The 27,644-nt window shown below is 32.1% G+C and overlaps 1 protein-coding gene across 1 annotated transcript; it reads left to right on the top strand.

Moving 5' to 3' along the window:
- The first annotated feature begins 199 nt into the window (after positions 1-199).
- LOC146900457 (uncharacterized) lies at positions 200-5,059 on the top strand. The gene is made up of 5 exons (XM_085732611.1): positions 200-361; positions 903-973; positions 1,309-1,377; positions 1,601-1,711; positions 2,083-5,059. Exons 1-5 carry the CDS (start codon positions 228-230, stop codon positions 2,169-2,171), a joined length of 474 nt encoding a protein of 157 aa, XP_085588737.1. The 5' UTR covers positions 200-227; the 3' UTR covers positions 2,172-5,059.
- Positions 5,060-27,644: the final 22,585 nt, after the last annotated feature.

The raw sequence follows: 27,644 nt of genomic DNA, 5'->3' as shown, positions 1-27,644 counted from the left end.
TTGTTTGATTGAATTGAACATGATGATATTTTCGAGAGGGTAGATCTATTGAAATTTTATTCTACAAGTAAATATTGTTTACATGTAAAATTTTATGTGATTGATCTTACTTTGTTATTTATTGTAATTATCGTAGTTGGGATTACTTTTCTTGTTTAATCTTGTGTTGTTTTGTGTCACTCAGATCCGCGAGAGAAACTAAAAACTTATTCGTGGGTTGTAATTCCATGCCAGATCAAATGGAGACCATTAACTTTGTCTTATATTTGTTCATCTTCTTTGATGTGCGTTGCTGTATCAATCTCGTTGGAAATGCTCAACATAAATATCCAACAAGTGTGATTTCTTTGATTAAATATTGGTAAGATGATACACACTATCAGTCTCCAATTTTAATACAATTTATTTTGATGAGATGATTCAATCTAATTTTTTTTATTTGAATTTGTAGGTTTTATCTTGATGACATGAATTAGTGAATGGCTAATAAAAGTTTATTATAGTTTTCTACTCAATATTTATTTATTTTATTATGTATTTTGTACTTTTGTTATCTTCGGATAGAAAGCAATTTAGAAGCACTACTTCCTCATTAGATCTATAAGTATTGTGTTTTTTTTTTTGTTAGATTTTAAAATGATTGATATATCATGTATTGTTCCAATATTTGAAATGAAAATATTACTTTTGTGTTAATTTAAATGGGAAACTTATAGTAAACATTGGGTGGTTGTAGAAATTAAATATTTTAAAATTTGTAAAATTTAAATAAGGGGAATCGTGTTTTGCCAAATTCAGTTTAGAAGGTTATTGTTTTATTAGTCTTTCTGTTTTTGTTTGTTTTTGCAATAACCATTACAATTTGGGTATATTTAACCATTTTGTACACCATCAATGAATAGGATCTTGCATAGTGATGTTGCACTGAATGAAGTGGATCTTTCTCTAAAAGAGAAAGTTTATGCTGATGAAGGTTAGCTTTATATCAATTTTTGTTAAGTGTTTTGTTTTCTATAATATGAATTTGAACACAAAAATAATGTAAATAAGTATTCATACGATTGACTATAACATGTTTGGTTCTTTAACTCATTAGTTAGATATTTTATTGAGGTTTATGCTTATACAAATACAAATGTAGGGATGGATCAATCTCTTAAATAGATGACAATCATCTAAGATGATTAATCTTTGTAAACGCCAACTTAAAACCCAAGTTGATAAAACTATTATTTTTACCAATTTGTTTTCTTCGAATGTGATTTTCTCACTTATTTAATGATTAATATTTTCGTATCCATGATGCAGAAGAAGAAATCACTAATAAGGAAAGAAGCAAGAATGATTCATTGCCTAGTGATCATGCACAAAAGCTTGGTACTTTAACCATTTAGTTAAAGATTTGATTGTGGTATATGCATAAAGAAAAAACTATATTGTGATGGTCAATCACTTAAATAAATCATCTCTGATGATTAGTCTTTGTAAATGTTGACTTAAGACTCAAGCTGGTAAAACTATTATTTATGGCTATTTGATTTGCTCAAAGTGTCACTTTCTCACTTATTTATTGATTAGCATTGTTATATGCATGTTGTAGAAGAAGAAGAAGTCACCAGCAAAGAACAAAGCAAGAAGGACATATTGCATAATTATTCTGCACACAATAAAGTAGATCTTTCTCTTAAAGACAAAGTTTCTGTCGATGAAGGTTAGCTTTATATGTCGAGCAATTTTTGTTTGTGTTTTGTTTCTTATAATGTGAATTTGAACACAAAAATAAAGTAAACATAAATTTCATTAACATATATGTTTTCATACGATTGACTATAACATGGTGTGTCACAAATGTTTGGGTCTTTAACAATTTAGTTAAAGATTTGATTGTGGTTTATGCATATAGAAATACAAATTTGGGATGCACCAATCTCTTAAATAGATCTCAATCATTTCAAATGATTAGTCTTTGTAAAGGCTGACTAAAGACCCATGATGATAAAACTATTTCTTTTACCAATTTTTTTCTTAGAATGTCATTTTCTCACTTCTTTAATGATTAATATTGTTCTGTGCATGTTGCAGAAGAAGAAGTCACTAGTAAGAAGGAAAAAAAAGAAGAGGAACTTTTTTTTTTTTTTTTGACAAGAAAAGAAGAGGAACTTATTGCCTAGTGATCGTGCACACAATCAATAGGATACTTCTCTTACAGACAAAGCTTATGTTGATGAAGGTTCCCTTTATAAATGTAATCAATTATTGTTAGTATTTGTTTCTTGTAATGTGAATTTGAACACAAGAATAATGTAAATATAAATTTCATTAATTTTCCTACAACTGACTATAAAATGGTGTCGCACAAATGTTTGGTACATTAACCATTTAGTTAAAGATTTAATACATTAACCATTTAGTTAAAGATTTAATTGTTGTATATGCATAAAGAAAAAGAAAAAACTATATTGGGATAGATCAATCTCTTGAATAGATCTCAATCATCCTTCAAGAATAGTCTTTGTGCCAATTTTCTTTTTTTGCTTAGAGTGTCATTTTCTCACACTTATTAGTTATTTATTGATTAATATTGTACTATGCATATTGCAAAAGAAGTAGTCACTGGCAAGGAACAAAACAAGGAGTTATAGCATAGTGATCTTGCATACAATGACGTGGATCTTTCTCCTAAAGACAAAGTTTATGCTGATGTAGATTATCTTGATACGTCGATCAAATTTTTTTTTGAGGAGAAAAAAATTATTGATCGACGTATCAAAATAAATTCCATGACGTCGATCAATTTTTATTAGTCTTTTGTTTCTTATAATGTGAATTTGAACACAAAATATTGTAAACATAAATTCCATTAGCATATATGTTTTCATACAATTGACTTAACATGGAGTAGCACAAATGTTTGGTTCTTTAACCATTTAGTTAAAGATTTGATTGTGGTTTATGCATATAAAAATTCAAATGTTGGGATGGATCAATCTCTTAATTAGATCTTAATCATCTCAAATGATTAGTCTTTGTAAAGGTCGACTTAAGACCCAAGCTGATAAAATTATTATTTTTACTAAATTTTTTTCTTCTAAAAATATCATTTTCTCACTTATTTAATGAATAATATTCTTGTATGCATTTTGCAAAAGAAGAAGTCACTATTAAGAAGAAAAAAAAAAGAAGGAATTATTGTATAGTGATGTTGTAAACAATCAATCAGATATTTCTCTTAAAGACAAATCCTCTGCTTATGATGGTTAGCTTTATAAATACAATCAATTTTTATTAGTATTTTTTTTTTTTGACAGATTAGTGTTTGTTTCTTGTGATGTGAATTTACGCATAAAAATAACGTAAACATAAATTCATTAACTAATATATGTTTACATACGACTAACAATAACATGGTGTGGCACAAAAGCTTGGTTCTACAGCCATTTAGTTAATGATTTTATTATGGCATATGCATATATCAAAAACTATATTGTGATGGTTCAATTTCTTAAATAGATCTCAGTCATCTCTGATGATTAATAGTGGGCTTAAATATGCAATTCGTTCTTGCAAATATAGTCAGTTTTGGTTTTGGTCCTTGTAAGGCTGATTTGGCATGACTTTTGTCACGTGACAGTTGCTGACGGTGTAACTTATCACCAATGTTTGATCATTGCATTCCGAGTACCACTCACAATTAATTTTTACAATATAAAGATTGGGAATATTAATGGTGCGTTTGGTATCTTGTTTAGGTCTTTTAATTTACAAATAAAGATGCACATGTTACAAAAAAAGTACAATCTCAAACAAAACCAAACCTAAGAGCAATTTATCAATTATGCTAATGAACACAACTGTGTAAGTGTTTGATAAATTGACAATGAATTGAAACTAAGTGTGATCTTATAGTAATGTGAGACAAATCAAATCAAAGAACGAAATCAAGTATAAATGTTTAAACCTTGATCACACCTAATTTCCACACTAGTAATTTATCAACCTTCAAATACACAATTAATCAAAACTAATAGGATAAAGAAGAGAGAAGACACCGAGATTTATAGTGGTTCGCTCTTTCGTCCTCGCTTCGAGCTACCTCCACTCTTCTTGATGGAAAATGTCTCCACCAAGGATTTCCAATAGAATATTGAATGTTTGATTACAATGTGATTACAAGAATTCCTTGAAACTACCATAGTTCTTCAATTCTTATGCAATCATTCCCCCAATCTTCAAATAACCTTTGAAATTGGTGCTTCTTGATGTTTTCGAATCTTCATTCACCCGTGCATCCCTTGAAGTTCTTCACTCAAACTCTTTGATGCACCGTCCGACAATTAGATCCCCCTTGAACACAAAAACTTTAGAAACAACCCCTAAGACCTTTGGAGGTGGAATGAGATTATTCACTTCACTTTAGAACCTTGATTTACCCAATCAATTTAATTCCTTGAATGAACAAACTTACAATCCCTATAGAACTCTAGCAGTATGACTCAAAGAACAAAGTGATTCTAAGAAAAAGTGTTTAATTTTGAAGAATGTATGAACAATGAGGTTTGGAGACTCTAGAGAGAATAGATGCAACTGATTCAATGAATTGGGTGTTATGAGGAAGCGAGTATATATAGAAAAGGGTGGAAAATGCAATATTTTGTCCAAAAACAACATATTAAATCGATTCAGGCAGCTAACTGACAAGCCTGGTGAACCATGAAGATCGATACGCAGGAGAGAAGTTTTGAATCGATTCTGTTGTGAATTCGTTGCAAAAATCACACCAATAAAACTTGATGTGTGGAGCAAATAAAACCAATCAATCAAATCAAGCGGGTGACAATATAAGTCAAACAAAAATAAACAGCAAGAGATAAAGGAAAGAGAACACAATAATTTCTTTACCCAATTCGGTCTAATGATGAACTACTCTGAGGGAGAGAGCAGTTCTTCGTTACACTATAATGATATGAGTTTCTTTACAAAGAGATATTGAGGATTACAAGAATTAGTCTTCAAACCTAATTCTACCCAAAGTCCCAATCTCTTCCCGTGACCAAGAGACTCAATCCTAACAGTGTTTTGTTCAAGGTAAATCAAAACAATCCCAACCCAAGTGTTTGTTTCCAAGCGAAATTCTCTATAAACCCTAGTTTGTTTGTTGTTTTCTAAACCCTGTTTTCTACACACATATTCATCTGATACAAGGTTTATATTTATAGTGAAAGCATCCCTCAAAAATAGGAACAAAATAGGCCCAAGAAAAAAACGGTTTTATTTTTCTGCTGCTGCAAAAATTCGGCCGCCGAATTTGACCCTTTTGGAGCCAAAATTTTACGAGACAAATGTCTCCCAAAAATAGACAAAATTTGGGCCCCGGACAGCACCATTCGGGCCCCCGGTTTTGACTTTCCAGTAAACTTCAATTTCTTCAATTTTGAGTCACTTTCAACATTTCTCCACCTTGACTCTAAATTAGTGATGATGCCAATTTAATCATCAATCACCTTGATGCTCTCTCCAACCTTCATATATGCTTCAATGAAGTTAATCAAGTCCAAGCAATGTTTGAACCTTGATCTTGGTAATGATTTGGTCAACTTGTCTGCTGGATTTTCTTCCGATGCCACTTTCTCCATCATGATCTCCTTTGTCTCAATCATTTCTCTAACAAAGTGCAAACGAATCTCAATGTGTTTTTTTCTTTCATGATATACCTGATGATTTGCCAAATGAATGGCATTCTGGCCATCACAATGTATCTTCACACACCCTTGAGTAATCCCCATTTCTCCAATCAAACCTTTCAACCATATGACTTCCTTGACCCCTTCAACAAGGGCAATGTACTCTGCTTGAGTTGTTGAAAGAGCTACAACTGATTGTTGATTTTCCTTCCAAGTTACTGCTGTACCGAACAATGTAAACACAAATCCTGACAGATATTTTCTAGTGTCTACATTACCTGCATAGTCAGCATCCACATATCCCTCCAAAGAATCCCTTCCTGGTTGTGACCTTGTATACTTCAGACCACCTTTCAAAGTTTCATTCAAGTATCTCATAACCCACTTCAAAGATTGCCAGTGCACTTGACCTATATTTGCCATAAACTGACTTATCACACTTATTGCATTGGATAAGTCCGGTCTACTACAAACCATACCATACATGATGTTTATAACCCCACTTGCATAGGGAGTAGCCTCCATATTTCTTTTCTCTTCATCGAATTGAGGACACTGCTTTATTGACAACTTTGTGTGATGACCAAGAGGAGTGCCAACGACCTTAGAATCTTTCATTCTGAACCACTCCACCACTTTCCTCAAGTACCCCTACTGAGATAAGAACAACCCACCTTTGTTTCGGTCCCTCATGACATCCATACCAAGTATCCTCTTTTCATTACCAAGATACTTCATCTTAAATTCTTCATTCAATTTATTCTTGAGCTTCAGAATCTCTTGCCTGTCAGAACTTGCCATAAGAATATCATCTACATAAATGAGAAGGTAGATAATGACTTTCTCATTCCTTCTCATCATGTACACACAACTATCATAGCTGCTTCTCATAAAACATGCCTTTACTAAGAACTCATCAAACCGACGATACCACTGCCTTGGACTTTGCTTCAACCCATACAAAGATTTCTTCAACAGACATACCTTTGAATTATCTTATACGAAACCTTCTGGTTGTTTCATATAGATAGTTTCTTCCAACTCTCCATGTAGAAATGTGGTCTTCACATCCATTTGTTGTAACTAAAGATCATACATGTTAACAATCGTCATAAGTACCCTTGTAGAACAATGTTTTACCACCGGTGAAAAGATTTCGTTGTAATCAATCCCTTCCACCTGAGTAAAACCATTTTCTACAAGTCTTGCCTTATACCTTGGTGCTTCGACCCCTGGTATTCCTTCTTTATTTTTAAACACCCACTTACTTCCCACTACCCTTTGATTCTTAGGTAATGAAATAAGTTTCCAAGTCTGGTTCTTTTCCAATGAAAGTATTTCCTCATGCATTGCCTTCAGTCAGTCCTTTGCTTTCGTTGCTTTCTAATGCTTCCCTGAAGTTCTTTGGTTCCGAGTCTTGCACTTCTTCAGCTGCATTCAAAGCATAACATATAAGGTCAGCATAACCGTATCTTTCAGGTGGATTAATTTGTCTCCTTTTCCTATCTCTTTCTAGCTGATAGTCAGGATTAATTATTTCTTGGCCTTCACTCTCATCAGGTACTGGAGTCTGATCCTACTCTTCCCTTTCATCAATGGTAGACTCCACCTCAAACTGAATTTTCTGTACCCTCGTTTCTGAGCTTGTTTCCAGGTCTTTGCTCTTCATCCCCATACGGGTCTCATCAAAAGTAACATCCCTTCTTATAATAAATTTTGATCCTCCAGGTTCCATCTTCCACAGTTTGTAACCTTTCACACCTTCAGGAGATAACCAATGAAAATACACTTCACAGCTTTAGCATCAAGTTTGTCATGTTTGACATGAGCAAATGCTAAATCTCCAAAGACTTTAAAATTAGAGTAGTATGTCGGTCTCCCACTCCAAACCTCCATAGGTGTCTTGAGATCTATCCCTGTTGATGGACATCTGTTAATCAAATATGTTGCAGTACTAACAGCTTCTCCCCAGAAACTCTTGGACAATCTAGCTCCCAACAACATACACCTCACATGCTCCAACAAGGTCTTATTCATTCTTTCATCTAGACCATTATGTTGAGGTGTGTATGCCATGGTTCTATGCCTCTTTATACCTCGTTTCCTGCAAAACTAATTAAACTGCTCTGAAACAAACTCCAGGCCATTGTAAGTTCTTAACACTTTCAGCTTAGTTCCAATCTGATTTTCTACAATTGTATGCCATTCTTTAAATTTTTCAAAAACTTTACTTTTATTCTTCAGAATGTAAACCCATACCCTTCTAGAATAATCATCAATAATAGACATGAAATATGAACCCCCCATGAGTTCTAACTGATGTTGGACCCCAAAGGTCCGAATGAACATACTCAAAAGGCCTACTAGATTTATGGACACCCACCCCAAACTTCACCTTGTGTTGTTTGCCTAACGTGCAATTATCTATGAAATCTAGTTTGTTCAATTTTTCATTCCCTAGCAAACCTTGTTTAACTAGCTCAACCAAACCCCTCTCACTGACATGATCTAACCTCAAATGCCATAATTTAGTTATGTCCAAAGTGTCTACACTAGCAACCGATGCATGAGCTATAACAGTGGAACCTTCTAAAATATATAAACCTTGTATTTTAGACCCTTTATCTATTACTAATGCACCATGAGAAATTCTCATCATACCACATTCAATTCTAGTACAATATCCTAAACCATCAAACATTCTTATAGATATGAAATTTCTCTTATGTTCAGGAATATACCTCACATTCTTCAAAAGGAAATCACGGTCATCAAAAATTTTGAAACGGATAGTACCCATACCTTAAATTCTACAAGCCTTATTATTACCAAGGCGAACAACTCCGCCTTCTTTCAGCTCTAATGTTTCAAAGTACTCCTTTCTCAGACAGATGTTGTAACACCCTCCTTGTTATTTAATTATTTTTCTTAAGATAGAGTCGAATTATATGATTTATGTAATTATGTGATATGTTGATATTTTATTGAGTGACTTTATTTTATTATTTATTAGAATATATTTAGTGGGAGAATATAATTAGTGGAAGAATATATTTAGTGGGAGAATATAATTAGTGGAAGAATATATTTAGTGGAAAAATATAATTATTTATAATAATGAGGCTTTTGGGCAGAATTGGAATTAAGAGAAAATAAGTAGGTTAAGGATTTATATATAAAGAGGAGAGTCAGAGTTAGAAAATAAGGATTATGTGCAAACTGTTTTTGGGAGAAAGAGGAGAAACCTAGAGAAAGAGGAGAAACCTAGAGAAGAGAAGTTAGGTTTAGAAGTGGGAGAACATACGATCAGTTTTGGTGAAAAAGAGAGAAAAGTCAAGAGAAGAGGAGAAAACAAGGGAGAGCTGCGATTTCATCTTTCTAAGGTAAGGGTGGGATTAACATTCAGTACTATTAAGTCTGTAATTCTGATAATTAGATTTAACATGTTGTAGGTTGAGTTTGTGAGAATTTGAGAATTAGGGTTTGAAGTCGTTATAGGTTGTTAGTTGAATAGGAGTCTATCAAATTCATGTCCAGTTGGTGTTCAGTTCATAGAATAATCATAGGTAGAGTTTTCTATCAATTTTGGAATTTAGGTTGATGAAAATTGAGATTTAAGAGTGATTCTTAAGTGAAAAACGCATTGTTAAACTGATTTTTGAACTGCTGAGAAGCCCAAAATCGGCCACCAATTTCTGATCTGAATTTCCAGTTTTAGTTATGCAAAAATCGGCCCTCGATTTGTCAAATCAGCCACCGATTTTCTGTCAGGCCAATCTAGAAAACATTCACATTTTTCACCCTTTTGCGTTTTGAATTTGCCTTTGGTGTAAACATGAAAGTTTTAGATAATTGTGTTAGCTTTCTTATGGCCTTGGTTTGGCTCAAAAATGATTTTTAGATTTTGAGTTATGATGAAAATACTCCAAGTGGGTCTTAGTAAAACTTTATGAAAATTCGGCGTAACTGTTTCTAAGTTAAACCAAAACTTATGGATTGTCTCCAAACTTCAAAGCTTGTGTACTATGAGTTCAATTAAGGTGTTTAAGAGTATTTAACCTATGATGTGATGAGTCTAACTGCCTTGAATTGTTGCCTTGCTAAGAATTGTTGCCTTGCTAACCTTTTGCACGTGTAGTCATGAGACGACCTTGGGGTAGGAATGAAAGTTATTTATGATGTTAGAAGCTGTCCAGAAAAGCTGAATTAAGATGATTAAGATTACTAGTAGTGAGATATTGTTATATATGCACTTTATGTATTGTTTACGATGCTTATTATGATGTGATTCATTCTTTAATGTTGATATGATGTATAAGAGCTGTTTATATGTTGCATATGTTGTTGTTTTGCTGTTGTTGACCATTAATGTTATAAAGTTGTAAATGTCGATCTAAGTTGTAAAGTTGTAAGATGTTGTTCAAATTATTGGAGTCATAAAAGATGTTCATGATGTTCAAGATGTTTAAGATGTAAGATATTGAGTCCATGCATACTCATTCATGTTGAGGGCTTGATGCCCTATAGCTTTTGCTCAATTATGGTGGGGGCTTGATGTCCTAGAGCTTTTGCTCAACTACGTTGGGGGCTTGATGTCCTGGAGCCTTTTTACGCTCAATTATGTTGAGGGCTTGATGCCCTGAAATTGGTACCATATGCATTTGCATTATTGAGATGATTTAACATGATAAGAGTTGCATAGTCGAGTTGAAGTTGCATAGTCGAGTCAAAGTCGTCAAGTTGATTAAGTTGATTTATGAAGTTGATGTTGATGAATGATTATGAAGTTGTTTATGATGATGCTATAATGCTACATGATTATTATTATAATATGTTAATGATGTTTATGATGATGCTATGATGCTACATGATTATTAGTATGATATTTCGATGATGTTTATGCTGTTAAATGTAATTGATGCATTATATGCTTAATATTGTTGTTTGTGAAATCTCACCCCTTCTTCTTGAAAATGTTGCTCTTCGTATGGGTAACTTGCAGGTAACCAAGATTAGTTGCGGTCATAAGTGGACTCTCTCACAAGTGTGTGTCTTAGGTGCTCTGATACGTAACGAGATGGGAATTTTGTTGTTGCTTTCTGTTCCTTACGTATTATTTTTGAAGTTTTCAAGAATTATTGTTGAACTAAGATTTTATGAGAGTTTATGTTGAGGCCCTTGTGCCAAAGATTATTTAAGATGTTGAATTATTCCGCTGCGAAGTTTTAATATTACGTTGTTGGATTTTGAAGGATTAATATTTATTTATTCCGTTTATGATTTGATGAAAAGAAATGTGACATTCCGTTTGTGTTGAAAAACTCTGATTTATTTTACGAAATTTTTATGTTGGGAAAACGGGGTGTTACAGATGTGATAAGAGCACCCAGAGTCCAAGACCCATCCCTTTTCAGGTTCCCAACTTGTCACAGTTAGTGCTCCAACACTCTCAGAACCTTCCTCTTCACTTGCAATCTGAACGGATGAACTACCACTTCCATTTCCCTTCCTCTCAGGACAATCCTTCTTGAAGTGACCTGGATTGTCACAAATAAAACATTTGTACTTTGTTTTATTACCACCACCCTTCGACCTAGATTTGACCTGAAATTCTTGCATTTCCCATTTCTCTGTTTTCACTTTTCCCCCTTGAGACATTCAAGCCTTCTCCACTATCATCAACAGTCAACTCCTTGAATTTGGTTAACTTTTTGGTTCTCAAAGCTGCTTGAACTTCCTCCAAAGTGATAGTGCCCTATTTGCCATAAAGCATTGTATCCTTGAAATTCTTAAAGGACCTAGGTAAAGCACATAGTAAGTGTAAGGCTTTATCCTCGTCTTCCCGATTTACATCTATGTTCGCCAAATCATCATCATCAATAATCTTATTAAACTTCGTCAGTTGCTCCATTATCCTCGTCTCCCTGTTTTGTGTCCGCGCTACAGGACAAGAAAACAGCTCCAGAATACGGTTTCGCCTGCATAGATGTTCCTTTGGATAAGGAATGGATTTCAAATTTGTTCTTCATAGGACAACAGCCAAATCAGGCAAAAGATTATTGGTGAAAGATCAAGCTTCAACAACGACTCTTTGGTGTGCTGGCAATTTCACAACGTCTCTCTCACACCTCTATATAAAGGAGTGAAGACCTAGAGAATTGGTAATGCAAGAACGCTGAACGAAAGACTCACAAGATTTTCACAAGTACCAAACCTCTGCTGAAATTGTTCTGCATTCACTTAGAATTTCTGTGTCTCAAAGTCATATCTTAGAAATTCTTAAGTCCATTGAGTCTGTATCTGATTTGTATTGTGAGCACCTCTGATTGTATATCAAGTGTTCAACCTTAAACAATTTTCTGTGTAATTTTGTTTAGTTAGGAAGTCTCTTGCAGTTGTGCTTGAGCAGGAAGTCTCTTGATTGTGTTCTTGAGCAAAGGAAGTCTCTTGCTTGTGTGCTTGAGCATTGGAAGTCTCTTGCTTGTGTGCTTGAGCATTTGTAATCAGATATTACTCATAGTGAAATCTCCTTGGAAGTGCAAGGGGGACTGGACTACTTCCGGATTGTGGAAGGAACCAGTATAATTGCTTTGTGTCGTTCTTCTTCTCTCTCTCTCTGTTTTATTCCGCTGCATTTAGATTCTGATTATCACTTCAGAAGCTGTCTCGCTTAGCTTCTGATTAGTGTGTTCAGTTTTTAGGAGAAACGAAGAATTTTTCTAAAACACAATTCAACCCCCCTTCTTGTGTTTTTCTCACCTTCAAAATCAAGCGGGTGACAATATAATTCAAACAAAAATAAACAGTAAGAGATAAAGGAAGAAGAAGAACACAAGAATTTGTTTACCTAGTTCGGCCTAATGATGACCTACTATGGGGGAGGGAGCAGCTCTCCGTTCCACTATAATGATATGAGTTTCTTTACAAAGAGATATTGAGGATTACAAGAATTAATCTTCAAACTTAATTCTACCCAAAGTCCCAATCTCTTCCCGTGTCCAAGAGACTCCATCCTAAAAGTGTTTCGTTCAAGGTGAATCAAAACAATCCCAACCCTAGTGTTTGTTGCCAAGAGAAATTCTCTATAAACCCTAGTTTTTTTGTTGGATTCTAAACCCTGTTTTCTGCACACATATTCATATGATACAAGGTTTATATTTATAGTGAAAGCATCCCTAAAAAATTGGAACAAAACAGTCCCAAGATAAAAGCTATTTTCTTTTTCTGTTGCTGCGACAATTCGGCCGCCAAATTTGACCCTTCGGGCGCCGAAAATATATGAGACAAATGTCTCCCAAAAACAGGAAAAATTCGGGCTTGGACAGCAAACTTCAATTTCTTCAATTTTTAGTCACTTTCAACATATTCAAATATCCCCGGATGGAGATTGATACGATTCAAATTCTTATGAATCGATTCAATCAAAGTCAGAGAATTTTTCTGATACGATTCAATATAATTTGAATTGATTCATACATGGAAAAAGGAAAATTTGATGCTGTCAAAGTTTGACTCGATTTAAAAATATTTGACTTGAGTCAATTTTTTCCAGATGAAGATTGATACGATTCAAGAAAAACTGACTCGATTCAAATACCTAGAAAAAGGGATTTTGACGCACAACATGAGGATTTCTATGCACAACAACACACAAGACACTAGGAATCACATGACACAACGAGGCAATGATTTTGACACACAAACGTGAGGATTCCTATGCACAACAACACACAAGACACTAGGAATCACATGAAACAACGAGGCAAGGATTACTAGGTGCTTTAACAAGTTTATAAGCTTGAACTAATCAACATAAAATCATTATCAAAATCATCAAATAAACCTAGCTAATGGACATCATCAAAACACAAACATACAAGAAACATAATAGAGTACACGCAACATCATCTTCATATGTCAATTAAATAAAAAAAATTCATATGAATTTTTATTAGAAATATAAGATTTTTGGCTTAATTGGACATTTGGTCCTCTAAATAATTATGCATTTACATCTTGGTCCCATAAATCGTAAAACCAACATTTTGGTCCCCTTGGTTTTGCTCCGTCATTCAAATTGATCCCCTCCGTTAGTTTTTCAATGTCTAAAATTTTTGATATGATTTTAACCGTTTGATTGCATGTCCATTATACCTATAGTGAACCGTCAGCAGCTAAGTTTTTTAATTTTTCATCATCTTTTCTCTTCTTCTTCCTCAATCTATATCATTTTTCCAGAATTATTTTTCTTCCAAAATACAAATTCAAAGAAACACAACATAACACACAAATTACAACAACCTTCAAGAAAAATTCACCACCATCATCTCATCACTACACATAAACAACAACCTTCATCACCACCATCATCTCATCACTAACTCCAGCAAAATAAAAAAACTCCAACAAAATCAAAAGGAAACTTTTTCAAAATCAAACCGAAACAAACAACAAGAAAATAGAATTCATCACAAAAACAACATTTCTTGAACAAAGCATGAAATGTTGATGAAGAGAGCCAGCGCCCAGAAAACATAATGAAAAAAAAAACCTTAAACGTCTGCAAATAAAGAGATGAACGCGACTGGATACTCGGCGGCGCTGATGGTTGAACATGACCCATATGTCAAGGCTGGTTTAATGTACATCATTAAGTGTCATGATCCATTTTCATCATTTAATTTTCTGGTAATTTAAAGTAACGTTGAAGCATACCCATATGTTTGTTTTCTTCAAACTCAGACCCATTTGGTTTGTTGTTTGTTGGGGTTTTTATGGTATAGTAGTAAGAATGGGAGGTTACATGTTTTTTTGGTTGAAATTGGAACTCGGTTTTGATTGATTTTTCAGTTTTTGGAATGTGATTTGAATTGAGTGTTTTTATATTTTGTGACTTTGTGTTTGTTGTTGTTGTACGAACACAGGGAGATGTTAGATCTGCGGGAGTGAGGGAAATTAAATTGAAGTGAAAAATCATAGGAAAAGCTGGATTTTCTTCCGTTGATGATGTTTGTTGATGTTGAATGTTGTGGAATTGTTGCAGAATTGATTTTTTTTTTTTTTGGATTGGTGCAGAATTGTTGTTGTTTTGATTTTGAAAATGGTGTTGAATTGGTGCAGAATTGATTTTTTATTTTATTTTATGAATGTTAGTGAAAATGGTATGAAGATGATGAAGAAGAGTGAGGAAGAAGATGAAGAAAAGGAGAATTAATTACTCCCTCCGGTCACTATTATAAGCAAATTTTGACTTTTTAGGTTCATTCAATAAATGATGTATGTGGTCTATATTATAGACTACATACATCATTTATTGAATGAATCTAAAAATTAGAAATTTGCTTATAATAGTGACCAGAGGAAGTAGTTGTTATTGACTCACCGTAAGATAAAATACACCTGCATAATCCAATGACCCTCCTTTTAAAAAAAATCAAACGGTTTAAATTAGAATAATTAATAGGATCTATGGTGGACCACTTTTAAAGTTGGTCCACCATAGACATTTGGGGGTTAAAGTTAACAGTCAGGACCTTTTTGACTGACGGAGCAAAACCAAGAGGATCAAAATGTGGGATTTACAATTTATGGGACCAAAATATAAAAGCATAATTTTTTACAATAGATCATGGGTAATATTAAGTTAAAACAAAACTCTACCATGATGGGAGTGTTAGAGTGAAAAAGAATGAAAGTTTGATGTCTAGGTGGAAGGAGGAAGAAGAAGGAGTATGATTGGATAGAGTTGTCAAGTGATTTTCTCTAATTACTTTTTATTTTTCTTTTAAAAAATGTTAAATTTGGTTAAAATCAGTCAAAATATGCTTGAGGGACTACTTAGAGCCAAATGGGAAAGTTGAGGGGTTCAAATCGCTCATTTGAAACTTAGAGAACCAAAATATAATTGTGAAAATTAAGGGGTAAAAAATGCAATTAAACTTTTAATCTAACACAAAACCCTACCCTAGTAAAATCCTTATAAATACTTACATGAGTTCACTTTCACAATATGCCGACGCCGCTCTCCCAAACGACAATCCTCACATTTCCATCACCTTCATCGTAATCTTGTATTTGCACGAAGCAGTAAGTCAGATCTTTTAGGACCATCTTTCTCCTACATGATAATCTTGTATTTCCATTTTTGCACTTGTTTAACTGTTTGATTGAATTGAACATGATATTTTCAAGAGGGTAGATCTATTGAAATTTTATTCTACTCAAGTAAATATTGTTTAGATGTAAAATTTTATGTGATTGATCTTACTTTGTTATTTATTGTAATTATCGTAGTTGGGATTACTTTTCTTGTTTAATCTTGTGTTGTTTTGTGTCACCCAGATCCGCGAAAGAAACAAAAAACTTATTCATGGGTTGTAATTCCATGCCTGATCAAATGGAGACCATTAATTTTGTCTTATATTTGTTCATCTTCTTTGTTGTGCTTTTGCTGTATCAATCTTGTTGGCAATGATCAACATAAATATCCAACAATTGTGATTTCTTTGATTAAATATTGGTAAGATGATACACTACTGGTCTCCAATTTTAATACAATTTATTTTGATGAGATAATTCAATCTAATTTTTTTATTTGAATTTGTAGGTTTTATCTTGACGACATGAATTAGTGAATTGCTTATAAAAGTTTATTACAGTTTTCTACTAAATATTTATTTATTTTATTATATATTTTGTACTTTTGTTATCTTCGGATAGAAAGCAATTTAGAAGCACTACTTCCTCATTAGATCTATAAGTATTGTGTATTTTTTTTGGTTAGATTTTAAAGTGATTGATATATCATTTATTGTTCCAATATTTGAAATAAAAATATTACTTTTGTGTTAATTTAAATGGGCAACTTATAGTAAACATTGGGTGCTTGTAGAAATTAAATATTTTGAAATTTGTAAAATTTAAATAAGGGGAATCGTTTTTTGTCAAATTCAGTTTAGAAGGTTATTGCTTTATTAGTCTTTCTGTCTTTCTATTTTCTCATGTTGTCTTGTTTCTTTTATGACATTTTTGTTTCAACCATTTTTCATGAATTTGATGATGTTTGTGTATTGTTTTATGGATTTTATGAACTAAAAATGTCTTGCTTATGAATGATTAATGTTTAGAGTTAGGATGTTCTGAAACCCATTTTTTCCAATATATGTCAATCAATCTATTAAATATATGTCAATCATCTAGGATGGTTAATCTTTGTAAATGTCAACTTAAGCCCCAAGTTGATAAAACTATTATTTTTACCAATTTGTTTTTTCCGAATGTGATTTTCTCACTTATTTAATGATTAATATTTTTGTATCCATGATGCAGAAAAAGAAGAAGTCACTAGTAAGGAATGAAGCAAGAATGACTCATTGCCTAGTGATAATGCACAGAATCAATCGGATCCTTCTATTCAAGACAAAGTTTTTGATAATGAAGGTTAGCTTTATAAATACGATCAATAATTGTTAGCGTTTGTTCTTGTAATGTAGATTTGAAAAGAAAAAAAAAATGTAAACATAAGTTTCATTAAGAGATATGTTTTCATACTATTGACTATAACATGGTGGTCACTATTTTAAGGGGAAGTTAACTACTTTAATGATATTATATTTCTCATATATTGTCATTTAATTAAAAAATATTTGGTAACCGGTAATTTCATGATTAATGGGGTACCCGTTCTGATTCTCGAATCCGAATTCTTATTGAATTTTTTCGGGAGGTTTAGATAAACCACACCTTGCGTGAAGGAAACATAAGTTTGGATTGGTTATCTGAGTATAGTCTAACATAAGATTCTTTTGTGCTCATTGCACTACAAGAAACATTACCCTTTGCCAGGGATTTTGATAGGGGTTTGTAACCCCTGGGAAATTTCCCAGGGAAAATGGCAAGGAAAACCCGTGGCATATAACACAAGGGTAGGCCCTGACTTATTCCCTCGCATATTGCAAGGCGCCATTTTGAAAATTCAAACATAGCTTGCTGCAGGCTTGGCAGGTCAAAAGCTGTTGCATGTCAGCTCAAAACCGAGGGATAAAGGCAGGGAGAGGCCGTCGGATGTGTTAAAAAGAGGAGAACTCTGCTGTGTTGACTGTTGATGAGACAATGGCCTGCCAAAAGCAGTATAAACTATTCTTATCCTCTTCTTCTCACACGGTTACACACTTCTCTCTTCATTCTTTCACTTCATCTTCTCTCTTCCTACTTCTCTCTCTATAAAACCATATAAACCTCTCATCTCTCTCTTATTTATCTACTTCTCTCTCTTCTATCTTCTCTACTCTCTTATTTCTTCTTTCTTCTAAATTCTTGTTTCTTCTTCTTCTCTCTCGTTACTCTATGTTCTTCCCTCATGCTTCATCATTCTTTCCTTATTCCTTATTCCCCCTCTCTTCTTTATTATTTCTTTCTACTCTCTTCTACAAAACCTTTTCACCTCTATATATATATACACCACAAGCCATAGCCAAAGAAAAAGCTAATCAATCTCAAAGGTTGGTCTTTTAAGCTTTCCATTTTGTTTCTTATATAAAAATCTGTTTTTTTTTTTTATTTTTCTAATTTTAAAAACTGGTTTTAAAAAAAATACTTCATAAAAAATAATATGCTAAAAAGGGTTATTGTTGGAAAACAATTTTAAAAAATAGTGTATTTTTTTTTGACAAGTTAAAAAAAAATAGTGTATTAAAAATCAGGTTTTTTTTTAAATTAAAACTATGTTAAAATCTGTTTTTTTAATATATTAAAATCTGTTATTATATTTTATCAATTTATGAAATAAAACAATATAATATAATAATGCCTATTGTTTAAAAAGAGGGACTTAAAAATAGTATAAAACAATATAATATAATAATGCCTATTTTTAATAAACTAAAAAGAGTTTTTTAATTAAAACTAATAATAAAAAAGCAATATTCTAATAATCCCTTTTATTTGAAACATTTAATTGTATCTCAAAAACAACTTTTAAAAAAAATTCGATTTTTCCTTCAATATCTAATTAATATAAATACATTGTATTAATTAAAATTATTTTTAAAATATCTAATTAATTAATAAAAAATCAGTTTAATAAATAAAACATTTTTTTAAAAAATAATATACCATTTGCCAGGGGTTAAACCCCTCGCAAGTCCCTGGTATATACTGATCTGATTTAACCTTCCATCAGTCAGTCAGTGCGTCAGTCAGCAGTCAGAGCAGACTGCACAGTTGCAGAAAAAAGTGAGGGAATATGCCAGGGGTTATGACAGGGAAAAAGCCAGGATATATGCCAGGGGTTTAGCCCGACGTTTTTTTCCCAGGGGTGTAACCCCTGGCAAAAGGTTAGCGACGAGTGCTTTTGTGAGTGCTTCTGCCCCTGGGAAATTCCCTCACAAACGTCCAGTTTGCCAGGGATTATGTCTTTTTCCCAGGGATTTTGCCCCTGGCAAAAGGTAATGTTTCTTGTAGTGTTGATTGTTTTAGAGGTCCCACCAATAAAACTGCATACTCCCTCCGGTCACATTTATAAACAAAAAAACACTTTTTAGGTTCATTGAATACATAATGTATTTGGTCTATATTATTGACCAAATACATTAAGTATTGAATGAATCTAAAAAGTGTTTTTTTGTTTATAAATGTGACCAGAGGGAGTAGTATTTTGTTTGAGGACATTTTCGGAGCTTTCAGACCAAAAAATGTTCGTTTAATTTTGTAATTTTTCTTTTCTCTTTAGTCATTGCCTTCTTTTCTGTACTAGAAACAAAATAATAAAAAATATCTAATGCATGCAAATAGTTGAGTGGCTTTTTCCCACTAATAACAAAAAGAACAAATTTTTCTAAAAAATAATAATTAAAAAGAACAATTTAGTAAACTTGACCTATATTTTACATTAAATATATAAAATTAATTGCACTAAACTATATTTCTTAATTACTACGAAAGTAGTATTTTTTTTTTGTTTTGCTTATAATGAGATGTATTACAGTAGGCACCTTTTCTTTTTTCCTAGCAAAAAAAAAAAAAACAAGGTGCCAAATACATTAATTATGATGGTCTAATGCCAAAAATAAAAATAATATATTTTTATATACATTTAATGCAAAAATTATTTTTTATTCAAATATCATTACAAATAATATTTTTTTATCTAGAAAAGTGCTCATTTATAGAAAATAGTTAAAACAATATTATTAAAATCTCAAAGAATGAACTTTCTAAAAATATTTTCTGAAAAAAAAAACATTCTAAAAGTATATAAATCATTATTTTAATAAATGATATAATTATTTCTAGGCAAATGTTAATAAATCAATAGATATTTTTTTGAAGATATGTTAGTATTTCAGTATGAGTATAAATGATCTCAAGCCAATGCACTCTTAGTTATAAACCTCACTCAACCCTCACATTTGATCAAGTTGTATGATAGGATCTCAACTTCCTAAGCATTATGAATAAGAAGAATTCTAGCTCACCTCTAAACGTATATTCCTACCTCTTATTTGATAACTGAAAGTTCTGTGCAGACATGGAAGACAACAAAAATGATTCATGTAAATCATTGTCACCAACTAATGGCGCTCATAGTGACAGTGTTATGAGTCCCACTAGTGGTGAGTGAGTGAGGTCTTTCACCAACTAATTTGCACCAACTAATTTCTTTGGTCATAGTTACTTGTTTAAAACCTCAACATAAAATAAGTACTTAATAGAATGAATAAACATAAAAATGTAAAATATAAGGCATAATGAGATGTAGCAAATTGTGATTTCATTGCAAAATTTACATATGGTGAAAGATTGATTTCCAAGCCATAAAATGACGATTGACATATAGGATACGTGACCAAAGAAAAATAAGTGAGTCTAAAGTATATATACCTGAAATATTTGGCTTATGACTGCTGCTGGTAGCTCCAATTTCCATCTTGAAGAGACTCCCAAAATTGCACTCACCACTAGTGGGACTCATAACACTGTCACTATGAGCGCCATTAGTTGGTGACAATGATTTACATGAATCATTTTTGTTGTCTTCCATGTCTGCACAAAACTTTCAGTTATCAAATAAGGGGTAGGAATATATGTTTAGAGGTGAGCTAGAATTCTTCCTATTCACAATGCTTTGGAAGTTAAGATCCTATCATACAACTTGATCAAATGTGAGGGTTGAGTGAGGTTTATAACTAAGAATGCATTGGCTTGAGATTATTTATACTCGTACTCAAATACTAACATATCTTCAAAAAAAATATATTGATTTATTAACATTTGCCTAGAAATAATTATATTATTTATTAAAATAATGATTTATACACTTTTAGAATATTGTTGTTTTTTTCTGAAAATATTTTTAGAAAGTTAATTTTTTTTTGTCCTCGTGAGCTTAACTCAGTTGGTATGGACAATGCATAGTGACAATACATAGTATATGCAAAGTCCAGGGTTCAAACCCCGACCACCACAAAAAAAAAAAAGATCTATCTTTTTTTTTTCAATTTGGTTTTGGATCCATAATCGGGTCTGCTAGATTGTGCATGCAATGTGTGATTGTTTGCTTTGGAATTAGATATGTGCTTTCCTTTGATTTATTTGTCCTATTTGAGATTATTTTTTGTAACTGGGTCAAGGTTTATGTCTCTCAACCAATCATGTACTAATTTTTAATTTTAATATACTTAAGATGTTACAAATCCTATCGCACCCCTTTTGTTTAAAAAAAACAAACTAGATCTATCTTTTAATAGACTAAAGAGTTAATGTACCGGTGAAAATAAGTTTTATTCTTAGATCTATGATTTTTATGTTGGTGTTGTTAAAATTTAGTGGTTTGCTATGTCAACGTTTCACGCCGGTGCTTAGGTTTGATCTCAAATTTCAACCCTCTCCCCTTCTCATGTGAGTGTGTGTGGCATCTAGACAAGTCATATATAAAAGATGGTTTTTTAAAGATTTTAACTTTATATGACATTTTACTTTAATTCCATTTTACACCAATGCATTTAGATATGTCAAAATTTGATGTAAGCTAATATCATTAAATTATTGAAAAAGTTAATTTGATATACTTACTCCGATCACATTTATAAATAAAAAATAACTTTTTAGATTCATTGAATAATTATTGTATCTGGTCTGTATATAAGTCAAATACATTAGTTATTCAATGAATCTAAAAATATATATTTTTGCCTAGAAATGTGACCAAATGAAGTGAAATACTAAATTTAATATAAAAATAAAATATATTATTTATTTATTTAAGTAAGTTGATCGTCATAAAATTTAGTCAAAAAGTAGATAAGTCAGCTTAAAGTGCCTTATCCATTTTTAATTAAACACACTTCTAAAAATCATTGAAAAAAATAAGTGTGCCTAAACTTAACGTAGACTAGGGATAAACACCGGTTGGTCTGTCATTCTTAAAGACTTGTTTGTTACGGATTATAAAAAGTGATTTTGTTAGTCTATAATTTTGAGATGTTAAATAAAAACAAAAATTATTTTATATTTGTCTACTAAAATAAAAATATTATATTTTTTAAAAATGTCATCTACAACAATTGTCCAAATTCTTGTAACCAAGGAAGAAATTTTCCATCTAAAAGCAACTTATAAAGATTATAAACATGTAATAAGTTATTATCCAAACGTAGCTTTATTATGCATGCATGCATGCATTCAAAGTTTGATACATTATTTTGTGTTGTTATGCGATTCAAGATGAAGAAGTTGTTGCATGCAAATTGAAGGGCGTTGCTGAAAGAGTAAACATCAACGTTCGTTTCTTCAATGGTTCAAAGTTTTGTGTTGAAGCTGTACTCGAATCCACAGTTGAATCCTTCAAAGAGCTTATCGTTAGAAACTGTGACATCCCAATCCAAAATCAGAGAATCATTCACAAGGGAAAAATCTTGCAGAATCATCAATCCCTTAAAAGCTATGGTACATTCTATTTTCTCATGTTGTCTTGTTACTTTTATGTCATTTTTGTTTCAACCATTTTTCATGAATTTGATGATGTTTGTGTATTGTTTTATGGATTTTATGAACTAAAAATGTCTTGCTTATGGATGATTAATGTTTAGAGTTAGGATGTTCTGACACCCATTTTTTCCAATATATGTCAATCAATCTATTAGATATATGTCAATCATCTAGGATAATTAATTTTTGTAAATGCCAACTTAAGCCCCAAGTTAATAAAACAATTATTTTTACCAATTTGTTTTTTTCCGAATGTGATTTTCTCACTTATTTAATGATTAATATTTTTGTATCCATGATGCAGAAAAAGAAGAAGTCACTAGTAAGGAAAGAAGCAAGAATGACTCATTGCCTAGTGATAATGCACAGAATCAATCGGATCCTTCTATTCAAGACAAAGTTTTTGATAATGAAGGTTAGCTTTATAAATACTATCAATTATTGTTAGCTTTTGTTCTTGTAATGTAGATTTGAAAAGAAAAAAAATGTAAACATAAATTTCATTAAGAGATATGTTTTCATGCTATTGACTATAACATGGTGTGGCACAAAAGCTTGGTACTTTAACCATTTAGTTAAAGATTTCATTTTGGTATATGCGTAAAGAAAAAATTATATTATGATGGATCGATCTCTTAAATATATCTCAGTCCTCTCTGAAGATTAGTCTTCGTAATGCTCGACTCATGACCCAAGTTGATGACACTATTAATTTTGCCAATTTTCGAAATAGTGATGGCAGGGAGACGAGTGGCCGCACAATTAAGGGTGAAGTAGGTTTGCATGACCTAGCAGTAATTACTTTGAAATCATCATTTATTCATGAAATTTGGGAGAAAAAAAAATTAGTTCTACACGTTTTGTCATTTAATGATTGACACGTTGAAAAGAAACGAAAGAGTGAAGTTATGATAATTCAGTGAACATGATTGTTAATAAAACCATTATTTTTACCAATTTGTTTTCTCTGAATGTCATTTTCTCACTTATTTAATGATTAATATTTTTGTATTCATGTTGCAGAAGAAGAAGAAGAAATCATTATTAAGAGAGAAAAAAAAAGGATTTATTGCCTGGTGATCATGCACAAAATCAATTAGATCCTTCTTTTAAAGACAAAGCTTCTGCTGGTGAAGGTTAGTTTTATAAAGATGATCAATTATTGTTAGTGTTTGTTTTTCTAATGTGAACTTGAACACCTGACTATAAAATGGTGTGCAACATATGCTCGGTTCTTGAACATTTATTTAAAGATTTGATTGTGGTATATGCATATAGAAAAAACTATATTGTGATGGTCAATCACTTAACTAAATCTCAGTCCTCTGATGAGGAATCTTTGTAAATGTCGACTTATGACCCATGACCCAAGCTGATAAAACTATTTTTTATGCCAATTTGATTTGCTAAAAGTGTCACTTTCTCACTTATTTATGTTACGAAAAAACTATATTGTGATGGTCAATCACTTAACTAAATCTCAGTCCTCTGATGAGGAGTCTTTGTAAATGTCGACTTATGACCCATGATCCAAGCTGATAAAACTATTTTTTATGCCAATTTGATTTGCTAAAAGTGTCACTTTCTCACTTATTTATGTTACGAAAAAACTATATTGTGATGGTCAATCACTTAACTAAATCTCAGTCCTCTGATGAGGAGTCTTCGTAAATGTCGACTTATGACCCATGACCCAAGCTGATAAAACTATTTTTTATGCCAATTTGATTTGCTAAAAGTGTCACTTTCTCACTTATTTATGTTACGAATATTGAGGCCTAACTCATCCTTACAAAACCGGCTTGTACGGTGAGAAAACTATTTTTTATGCCAATTTGATTTGCTTATGCCAATTTGATTTGCTAAAAGTGTCACTTTCTCACTTATTTATGTTACGAATATTGAGGCCTAACTCATCCTTACAAAACCGGCTTGTTACGAATATTGAGGCCTAACTCATCCTTACAAAACCGGCTTGTACGGTGAGAAAACTATTTTTTATGCCAATTTGATTTGCTTATGCCAATTTGATTTGCTAAAAGTGTCACTTTCTCACTTATTTATGTTACGAATATTGAGGCCTAACTCATCCTTACAAAACCGGCTTGTACGGTGAGGAGTGTCTCCTCTATATAAACTCTTATCAAGAATCCTATCTATGCGATGTGGGACTAAATCCCACCGACTGTTGGCCGCTAACACCCCCCTCACACTTCAGCCCGGCCCAATGGGCCTGAAGCGTGGACAATCGAGGCCTAACTCATCCCTACAAAACCGGCTTGTACGGTGAGGAGTGCCTTCTCTTTATAAACTCTTCTCAAGAATCCTATCTAGCTGATGTGGGACTAAATCCACTCGAGTGTTGGCCGCTAACACACCCCCTCACGCTTCATCCCGGCCCAATGGGCCTAAAGCGTGGACGATGCAGGAAGCTCAACGATAGACTCGATAGACTCTGATACCATGTAACAAATATCGAGGCCTAACTCATCCTTACAAAACCCGCTTGTACGGTGAGGAATGCCTCCTTTATATAAACTCTTATCAATAATCGTATCTATCCGATGTAGGAATAAATCCCATCGAGTGTTGGCTGCTAACAATTTATTGATAAGTATTGTTATATGCATGTTGTAGAAGAGGAAGACACTAGCAAGGAACAAAGCAAAAAGGACTTGTTGCATAGTTATTTTGCACACAATAAAGTAGATCTTGTTGTGTAAGACAAAGTTTATGTCGACGAAGGTTAGCCTAATATGTCGATCAATTTTTGTTTGTGTTTTGTTTCTTATAATGTGAATTTGAACATAAAAATAAAGTAAACATAAATTTCATTAACATATATGTTTTCACACGATTGACTATAACATGGCGTGTCACAAATATTTGGGTCTTTAATTAACAATTGAGTTAAAGATTTTCTTGTGGTTTATGAATATAGAAATACAAATTTGGGATGCACTAATCTCTTAAATAGATCTCAATCATTTCAAATGATTAGTCTTTGTAAAGGCTGACTCAAGACCCAAGCTGATAAAACTATTTACTTTACCAATTTTTTTCTTAGAATGTCATTTTCTTACTTATTTAATGATTAATATTGTTCTATGCATGTTGCAGAAGAAGAAGTCACTAGTAAGAAGAAGAAAAAAAGAGGAACTTACTGCCTAGTTATCATGCACACAATCAATTGGATACTTCTCTTAAAGACAAAGCTTTTGTTGATGAAGCTTCCCTTTATAAATGCAATCAATTATTGTTAGTATTTGTTTCTTGTAATGTGAATTTGAACACAATAATAATGTAAATATAAAATTCATTAAAGGATATATTTTTCTACAACTTACTATAAAATGGTGTCGCACAAATGCTTGGTTCTTTAACCTTTTAGTTTAACAATTGATTATGGTATAGGCCTATAGAAAAAACTATATTGTGATGGATCAATCTCTTAAATAGATCCCAGTCATCCTTGATGAGTAGTCTTTGTAAAGGTTGACTTATGACCCAAGCCGATAAAACTGTTATTTGTGTCATTTTTTTTTTTTTTTGCTTAGATTGTCTTTCTCACACTTATTCATTGATTAATATTGTACTATGCATGTTGAAAAAGAAGAAGCCACTGGCAAGGAACAAAACAAGAAGGACTTATAACATAGTGATCTTGCACACAATGAAGTGGATCTTTCTCCTAAAGACAAAGTTTATGCTGATGTAGATTATCTTGATACATCAATCAATTTTTATTAGTGTTTTGTTTCTTATAATGTGAATTTAAACACAAAAATGTTGTAAACATAAATTCCATTAGCATATATGTTTTCATACGATTGACTATAACATGGAGTAGCACAAATGTTTGGTTCTTTAACCAATTAGTTAAAGATTTGATTGTGGTTTATGCATAAAAAATTCAAATGTTGGGATGGATCAATCTCTTAATTAGATCTCAATCATCTCAGATGATTGGTCTTCGTAAAGTTTGACTTAAGACCCAAACTGATAAAATTATTACTTTTACCAATTTTTTTCTTCTAAAATATCATTTTCTCACTTATTTAATGAATAATATTGTTGTATGCATTTTGCAAAAGAAGAAGTCACTAATAAGAAGAAGAAGAAGAAAAAGAAGGAATTATTGTATAGTGATCTTGTAAACAATCAATCAAATCTTTCTCTTAAAGAAAAAGCCTATGTTGATGATGGTTAGCTTTATAAATACAATCAATTATTATTAGTGTTTGTTTCTTGTAATGTGAATTTGAGCATAAAAATAATGTAAACATATATGTTTACATACAACTAACAATAACATGGTGTGGCACATAAGCTTGGTTCTTTAACCATTTAGTTAAATATTTTATTATGGCATATGCATATATCAAAAACTATATTGTGATGTTTCAATTTCTTAAATAGATCTCAGCCATCTCTAATGATTAATAGTGTCATAAACTTGGGTCATAGGTCGAGCTTTATGAAGACTAATCATCATAGATGACTGAGATCTATTTAAGAGATTGATCTATCCCAATATAGTTTTTTTCTTTATGCATATACAACAATTAAATCTTGGGTTAATGGTACTCTACCCTCTGTAATATATGTCATTTCCAGGTTTACCCCCTGTAAAATAGTTTTTTTGGTTTACCCCCTGTAAAAAAAAATTCCAGAATACCCCCCTAATAGGCCATACAAAAACCAAAATTTCTGAAGAAAAAAAATAAATTCGTTTTTGTATGGCCTATTAGGGGGTATTCTGAAAGAAAAAAAAATTTACATGGGGTAAACCAAAAAAAATATTTTACAAGGGGTAAACCCGAAAATGACCTATATTACAGGGGGCTAAAACATTATTAACCCTTAAATCTTTAACTAAATGGTTAAAGTACCAAACATTTGTGCTACATTATTTTTATGTTCAAATTTACATTACAAGAAACAAACACTAACAATAATTGATCATATTTATAAAGC

Source organism: Medicago sativa, chromosome 8, assembly GCF_051527215.1.
Source record: "Medicago sativa cultivar Bolivia chromosome 8, Bolivia_mono, whole genome shotgun sequence".
Taxonomy (NCBI): domain Eukaryota; kingdom Viridiplantae; phylum Streptophyta; class Magnoliopsida; order Fabales; family Fabaceae; genus Medicago; species Medicago sativa.
This window is presented reverse-complemented; position numbering and strand designations above follow the sequence as displayed.